At 36.0% G+C, this 8,985-nt stretch overlaps 1 protein-coding gene across 1 annotated transcript; it reads right to left on the bottom strand.

The window, feature by feature from the left end:
* Positions 1 to 215: 215 nt before the first annotated feature.
* On the bottom strand, positions 216 to 2,296 carry LOC149774555 (uncharacterized). Its single transcript, XM_089945057.1, has one exon. The coding sequence runs from the start codon at positions 1,823 to 1,825 to the stop codon at positions 515 to 517; it is 1,311 nt and encodes a 436-aa protein (XP_089801183.1). The 5' UTR covers positions 1,826 to 2,296; the 3' UTR covers positions 216 to 514.
* Between the last annotated feature and the right edge of the window lie 6,689 nt (positions 2,297 to 8,985).

The raw sequence follows: 8,985 nt of genomic DNA, 5'->3' as shown, positions 1-8,985 counted from the left end.
TAGGCGTCACATACAAGTCCAATTTGCAGTTAAAATTAGCCAAGAGAAGGAATTGGTTGATATATTTTTACAAGGATAAACGAGTTTCAGTTCGATAAAAGATTTTGAGAGTGGGATTGCAAACACATAAAACTAATACTGGTAGAAATATACATAAACACCACCATTGCAAGGATATTCACTGGGCAAATGCAAAAATGAAATAAACAACAGTATTAGCAACAAAACTTGTATTTGCAATAATAATGTCGGCTTTCTGTGGCATTTTCTTTTGAAGTCGTTACAACTGTATCCGAGTTATATAAATAAATTTGTATGCCAGACACATGAACTACGCCAAGGACACATTTATATGCAGGTAAAGGCGCTTTTCTAATATATTGTCTAAAATGTTACTGCAAACTGCAACATACACTAAGTGATGTCATGCTTTCGACAGTATCCGCATATACTTATTTTGATGTAGAAGCCACGCCATGGATTTGTGATTTTCATAGTTCCCACTCTAGACCAATCAGTTGTTTCTGCCACAAAACGCACATCGTTTCACCATAACGAAGATTTTCTTGCAGGATCGCCTGAATCTGATGTCTAAGAGAACATAAATGATGGGATTGGCCACGTTATTTAAAAAGTAGAGTCTGAAGAAAAATGCAAATAAAGCAAACCCACGTGGTGACAGTGTGAACACCATCGCCACCTTAATGGAAAGGCCACAGTAGATGATATAGGTGACGATAAATATGACTGTCAGAATGAACCAAATCAGGGTCTTGTATGGGAAATGTCGAAATCCAAATCCTGACGTTTGGCGGTTGAACATTCGTCGTTTTGCGGCTGCATCATTAGTGGACAATCGGCGGCCAGTCGAAGAGAAATTGCTGAAGACGCTACTTTGTTTTCGGAGGGTTTTCCTTGGTTGCTGTTGTTCTTGTTGTTGCTCAGCTTCAGTCTGAACTCCGCCGCTCGAATTGTTGACATCTTCAGGTCCAATGAAGACTTCATTGACGTTGGATTCCTTTACTGATGAGTCGAACGATCTGCTGCTTGAATCGAATCTTAGAGTGTTACCCGCAGTATGGGCTCCCCAGTTCTTAACGATGACCCTTCCTATCATTATGTACATAAAAATACAAGCTATTGAAACAATCCCTTGCAAAATGAATAAAACATACTTGTACACATCTCTCCACACGCTTTTCTGATATTTTTTCTCCGCTCCACAGAGGTATACTACTGTACGACCACCATACACGTTCTTCATCGGAGCACTTTCTATGCCACACATCTGGGCTGCGGGCCACGATAAGATAATCGAGAACAGAATACATCCCATGCACAGTTTAAGCGCTAAAGACGGCCAAATCTGCCTTTTCATGGGTTGATGCACTTTTCTAAATCTGTCAATTGATATCAGGGTCAGAGTTAGAGCTGCAGAACTAGAACCAAAGACATTGAAATAGCATTTAATTTTGCAAGCAGCTTCACTCTCAAAGGAAAAGTAATGAACGTGTTTCGCAACCTCTGCGGGGATGAGTGAAACACACGTTATTAGGTCTACGACGGCAAGACATAAGACGAAAATTTTGAAGTTACTGTTTTTGTACTCACGGCTGATTGAGAATACAAGAATAACAATAATATTGCCGACGACGCCGATGACCGCCAGGATAGCGAGAAAGACAGTTAACGGAAGAAGCGCTTTTGAATACCTTGCGTTTAGATGATCCAGACTCTCATATTTGCTTGCTGACGATATGTTATTCGTTTCGTTATCCATTATGCTTACGTTTGAGTTTTCTGTGTAATTCGAATTAATGTTCATTGTAGTATTCTTCAAACAATGTCAGCTAGAAATGCCTCTTATCCAGTACCGTAGATAACTACTCCAAACAGTCGTTCTCTTCTAAGCACCACTGACTTATCATGAAAGTTACTAATAGTTATTAGTTATTTAAGATCGGTACGTCCATGTATATGTATACACATATACATTATTCATCGCTAGCTGTAAATAACATTTGCAAACAATGAAAATTTACAGAAATTGAGCCTCGAAATTCAAACACAGATTCGAGCTTGTGCATCCTACATTTAAACCATGATTCGAATTTGATATCTCCTTTGTGAAATACGTGTAGAAATAAAGGCAAAGATTTCATATATCAATAGTCCGGAAAATGTATGAAGGCTTTCGAAGAAATATCCAGAAATGTGAATCACTACAAGCACTAGTGAATGTGCTTTTTACTCACAGATGTCACACAAAGCTTGTACAGAAACAATCTCGCTAACTGAGGCGTCTGCCTCAGTTATATATACTGTAACATTTATTGACAAGGAGGCGCATGTTCCTATTGGCTCGTAAATTAGACACAATTAACAAGCATTTTATAACAGGTCAAGCGGGAAATATATTCGAATGATAGACCTTTACTTGGTTGTGCATTTATGCTTCATTGATAGGTATAGACAGTTCGACTTGGCTCGAGGGAAATAAGAAATTTAGAAATTTGCCAATTACCATTTTCATTATAACGTTATTAATATTTTTATTATTATTATTATTATTATTAAAAGGTACCAAATAGCCTATTTTTCAGCACCACTGACTTATCATGAAAGCCACAGGCTGACAATTTCCCAGCAAAACCATAAATGAATACAGTAACAACTGAACGTCTTACTGACTAGATCACTTTTGTATCAAAGTCAATGGTCGGTAATTTAAAACCATGCACTCTCCATTGTCCAAGGCGTTCCACTCTGCTGTGGTTAATTTTAAACAATTTCGCCTGCGACGCATGGGCAAAAGGTAAAGCATTGCTTCTGAAAAATATGTTAAAAACTCGCTGGTGTAGTGCTTGCTGTTGCTGGTGATTAATTAATGTTATCGGCATTCACTCTAGACCCCTGAAACTATTATATTAAAATTATATAAAAGTTGATGATGTTCGTCAAATCAGCTGAAATCGTTCCAGTCATGTTAAAACGCTCATTTTACAATCATTAGATAAAGTCTTCTTTCTTTTTCTACGTCACTCATTTTTTTCTCAAAAGCCTAAATGATTAGCCCCACCCACCCCAACCCCAGAACACTCCATCATAATAATCGCTATGACTTTAAATCTATAGAAATTTTGAAAATATCAATTTACTTATGTCAATTATTTTCTTGTGATTAATGTCATTGGTTGCATACATATTATGATTGCTCTAACGTATTTAAAGATGTTATTAGAACTTGGCGCTACAGTATTTATGGTGAATATGAATGCTATTTTTTAGCTGTTAAAAGCGACAATTCCCTTTTAACTGTGCATAAACGTGATTGCAGTCCCAACCTAATGGCGTATATTAATGAACTCTGATTCTAACACACGTTATAATGGTTCTACTGAATTCAATGTAGATTTGAATGTAATAGCTTATGTTGATATGTGTGTGTGTGTGTGTGTGTGTGTGTGTGTGTGTGAGAGAGAGAGAGAGAGAGAGGGAGAGAGAGAGAGAGACTATGAAATACAATAAGCTGCCGGAAAAGTGAGAGCGTAACATAAGAGCACAATAATGATCCATCCCCTAAATATCTGTACATGATGATGACAGCTTCAAGGTATAATACAGTTCTTAAATTCAGGTCGATTGCTTAAATCTTAGGCCACAACCTAAACATGTCTAGGCACTATAGTTATCGAAATCATCCTTTCCAACCAATGTTTTATCCTGGTTTAAAACAATGTTGTTTTTAATTACAGAAGCCGATACGTCAGGAAAAATGCTATAATCATTATTATTGTAAGCAACCAGATATGACGGAAAATAAGTTGTGTTCTTTGTATTATTCCAATAACATGTGATACTACTACTCCTACTACTACTACTACTACTAATAATAATAATAATGGTAGTATTAGTAGTAGTAATGCCTATAATAACAATAACAAAACCGACTCCAACAACACTAATAATAATAACGATAACAACATTAAAAGAAGAAGTAAAAGAAAAAGTGCTAATAGATACTTAGAGCTGAAAGAGAACCAAAATTAATGGAGATGTATTTATTTCATACGTAAGTTTTGAAGCCATAATCTTTCAGGGCAAACACAGTTATGGAGTCGTCTTCTATGCCTGAAGAAAATAACTTAGTGTAACATTTTAATTATCTCGATGTTGAGAGTATATATATATATATATATATATATATAGAGAGAGAGAGAGAGAGAGAGAGAGAGAGAGAGAGAGACAGAAAGACAGACAGACAGACTATTTGTATAATATATATGCTGTATCAATTATATTCCATGACATGTATAAATTCAGCAAGCATCGTTTCTTTTTAATGAGAAATGTGTACAACGAGTGCTATATCATTAATACAGCGTACATACTATACATATATGCTATTTATATCACATACATATTTGTCCATTGAACGGAGTTAGGATTGACTACAGGAAACAGTGTATTGATCGAGTGAATGAACTCCTCACATCCTTGTTGATTGTGCCCGTTACAAAATGTTGTTATGTGTCTTTTGTGGCTATGTAAAATCATCTTTGCAAATTGATAAGTTGATTGTTTTCTTTTTTGAGTTTCCATTTTTAGAAACTCATGGTTACAGTCTGAATATACCACCCCATTTTTTTTAACCACCACCAAACGATTTCAATAATGGAATTCTTTAATATGTCAAAAAGTACACAGATCAATCAATTCATCCATTGATTTATATTTTGTCACCAGACTGTGACCAAAGTGGCCCTAACACTTTATAATGCATAAGAGATTTTCCATACTAAGACAGCGCCCTATTGCGTACACTATGGGAGAGTCTATTTTTCGATTTGGTAACTGCCGGATAATTCCGTAACTACCAAAATGTTGAGAGTTTAGAGTTATATCCCTTTGCACACATGACCAGATAAATTACATCGCTTGTTAAATCCATGTGAAAGACAAGTTTGTAATTCTCATTCTTTTCCTTTGGCTGATTCGACATTGTAAATATCGGAAGCAGACGACGTAGTATTTTTCCTTCTATGTACATACTTGTGTAGTCATGCTTACACCCTATCGCGTTAAGGCCCATCTGAACATAATAGTGTTTGAAATTATAAATCAGTAAATGAACTAAGTTATGTGTATCTTTAAATCTCATTTGTGATTTTCCTTTTTTTAATCGGTGGGAGGGGGTACAAACAAATGGGCAGACATATCCAGAGAAACACTAAACTGAGCCATTCATGTACCGGCACATGGAAATTAGTGTGGAAATAGAAACTAAGCGAAATGGCCAAGTTTGATCTAAGTCATTATTATGCTTTAATTAACATTACTACTGGCCACAATACTGTTTCTCTTGACCATATAATTGGTTCTGTCTCTCCCTGAGAGAGAGAGAGAGAGTTTTGGACATGTTCATAATTAATAATAAATGTCATTGATTTTACAACATTATAATAAGTTTAAGAAACGACAACAACAACAAAAACAATGCATTGTATGTGTGGCTCGTAACCAATAAATTTACAGTATAGCGTCCACAGGCTATTGTAATTTTGTATCATTGATGATATAAATACTGTAGAGAAATGACAAGGGAAATGCACACATACAGTTACGACGAATCACATCCTTGTAGGTTACTTGGTTTAAAATCAGTTTCAAGGTTTACGTCCACCACAAATCCTTTTGCTCTCTCACTCCAGATTTCTGCGTATTTTGACCCTTACGCTTGAGAGGGGAAGGGGAAACGAAAAAAAAAAACCACAAAAAAGCCAAAGCAAAAAAAAAAAACAACAGGATTGCGATGAAATTGTGTACGACGTTAATTCATTTATAAAAAACGGTGATTATTAATACCCTTTTTTAAAACGTTATTTTGAAACGTCACTAATGATTAATGAGTGGAAATTCATCATTGATCTATAGGTCTAGAAACGACAGCACACAGCTGCAAGAACGTTTATATATGCCAATTATTGTGCAATAAACGGATCACAATTTAATATTCCAAAAGTATTGATAAAAAAACTTGCTTTATACCAACACTTTAAAATCCTTGAGATGAGTTGAAGTAATGACTGTAATAATGTAATAATGCTGTCAATCTGAGTTATATTGCATTTGCTGTGATACAAAAATTACATTGTCCATGGATGATGTACACGCATGCAAAATGAGGTACTAATATTTTCCTCATATGTTTCGCACTGTATCCTGAGTGGAGTAAATAAGTTGTCATTGTCATTGAATGAAACGTTTCTGCACTAACTTTCTTCTCTATTCCCAACCTTAACTAACAATCCTCAAACAATAGCCACAACTAGAGGAGTTTTCCAGACGGATGCTCAGATATTAAATAAGGTGCAGGACAGCAGTATTTACTTGTGGCAAATGAAAAGAAAAATTAAATCCTGGAGCCCACAAAAGACGTCGACGCTCACTACTACTGCACATTTTCCTCCTTGCCTCTCCTGGACATGGGTATTTAATAAGTGTGCTGTGCACACAGGAAACTTGACCAAGCCTATCAGTTGGATGGAACGAGTGTAGCACCTCCTGGATCGGGTACAATAAATGGGGTGCAGCAGCACCTGAGACTGAAAAAATCTCTCCGTAAATTGCTAAACAATTAATCAGTAAATCAAATAGAAGAAGGAATATGTGAAAATCAAGAGGGCGTGGGGAGAAGAATGGAGTCTGAAGGAATGATTAATGAAACATTCATATACAAATCTATGTGAGAGTTAGTGGTTTTTTTATCGTAAGGTACTGAAATACTGACTGTGAGATAACCTGTATTTTTGACAAGTCTGATCTTTTTTTGGTTTGCAGATTTGTATGACACCTGCTCTGTTCGCTTCATAATTAACATACATCGGATGTTCTTAAATTCATCGAGATCAATATCTTTTTCAGCTTGTTCCATATATAAATTTATCTTCTTCTAAAGAACATTATTTTTTTAGCAGTGGAGATTCTTTCGAGATAGTCTCTTGTGGTTTTTATTCTTATGTCATCAGAAGCGTTTCGTATCTCGTAATATCCATGTAGTGCTCAATATTTTCGTCCACCACAAGATACACATAATTGTGTTTTCCACTTGAAGCCAACTCCGCAGTTTAATCCTGGTTGTGGTCCAAGAATACCACGATGGACATTAGCCATGGGATAATCACATTACTCAACACGATAATTTTTTCCACATGGTGTGACTGATCCGATCATTATCCACTGACAAATATATTTTGCCTATTGCATATTATATTATTGGAAAAAGTTCAACCGAACAATCACTTTACCTAATTACATAATAATAAGTAATACTACTGTTGCAAAGCAGCTGAGAGAACAGTATTTTAAACTAGCTGGAATAACATCACCTTTTCCAAGGTCGAAAATGGCACAACAGTTTACAAAATAAATAAATGAACCGCCAGTGAAATTGAGAGATTATCGGCAAAGGAACCAAAAAAGGAAGCAAACAAGTTTTTCTAACCAAAACGAAAGAGATTGGACCACAAAACACCAATAAATTTGACTAACAGATTACTAGGTGACAAAAAAGTCCACAATTTGAATTACAGTTAGATGAATTTATCAAAATGGCAACAATTGAGTTTGCGTAAGATGTTGTGTCTCGTGTTTTTTTTTAAAATAACATTTAGGACAGACAGCGATGGTATTTTAGTTGACTCCACCATGAACGACAAACGAGCAGCGAATATTATTAACAATCTTGTGAATGACGGCAAAAACATATTCAGAATTTTTTTTATTGTCGAACACGTCAGCCAAGATGGTCCAACTTGGATTATTCGTGATAAGCCTGACCCTGTGAAGAATCACGGCGACAAAACAATGTCGTTAGAGTGGACAAAAACTCCAAACCAGTCACGTTTCCCGGAATAGACAAACCATATTACAATAACGTGTATCCAGTGTCCGTTGTTGTTTATGCACTATTTAAATAATCCCGATATTAATGTTCTTGCCCCGATGCGCTGTCACGGGTACAGGCACACTAAATTGTGTCTTTCAGCGTGTCAGAGAACATTTTATTAACTTGAGACGTGGAAATGGACTAACAGAATAACGAATACAAATAGACGAATGAGAAGATATTCTTATCCACGGAGCCAAAATAAATGACGTAACAGTGATGGAATATCACTGAAGTTTCCGATCGTGGTAAAAACAATGACAAACGAGATTTTGTATAATTCTGGCACATAATATAGTAAGGGCACCCAAATAGCGATTATATACATATACCATAATTCATACGTCTGGACTGAATCATTAACAAAATTTCCACTAGAGAGAACAAATAGATTTTAAGACAGCGATATTTTTGAGGAGATATTTAATATTAGTGCGCGTGAGACTGTATCTGTCTGGCTATTTCACAGTGCCGACGAAGATTTATCTGGCGCAAATTTGTCTGCCACAGATGAATCAACATTTGAACAGTTTGTGTTACTGTCTGGTATACTTTATCGGAAGCAATCTCTCCAACGTGAGATGAAAGAGATTGAGGTAAAATATGTCATCGACGATGACGAATTATTCACATACTGTTTTACTTGGTCGACTGTTCTGGCTCATCTAGCACAACAAAAATATCCATGGCTTCCAAATACAAAGGAATTTCTTAACGATATATCAGGATCTTGTGTCGAGTTTGGACATGGTGGTCTCTGGAACACAAAATATATTTCCCCCTTAATGACAATTTGGCATTTGATCCGGCGGGGTTTATTGGATGCGGTGAATGTCAACCGTATTTTGAACGATTCGAACATCCAACACACGAAATGACCAGAGTAGCAATAAACGACTCACTACCTTGTTATAAATTGTACTATTACGGTGTTTATTAGAGAGTGGTATTTTAACGTAGCTGACTGTAACTTCTGCGATAATATCATGCAGGCCACATATATATCTGGCTTCCTCAAGATGATAAAGATATGTGCA

This window comes from Sinohyriopsis cumingii, unplaced genomic scaffold (assembly GCF_028554795.1).
Source record: "Sinohyriopsis cumingii isolate HCF-2022 unplaced genomic scaffold, ASM2855479v2 utg000198l, whole genome shotgun sequence".
Lineage (NCBI taxonomy): Eukaryota > Metazoa > Mollusca > Bivalvia > Unionida > Unionidae > Sinohyriopsis > Sinohyriopsis cumingii.
Note: the sequence above shows the minus strand (reverse complement) of the source record. Positions and strands in the feature narration are given on the sequence as shown.

What these genes read in the sequence shown, in the direction of transcription:
- LOC149774555 (XM_089945057.1), bottom strand. Translation starts at nt 1,825, where the DNA reads ATGAACATTAATTCGAATTACACAGAAAACTCAAACGTAAGCATAATG.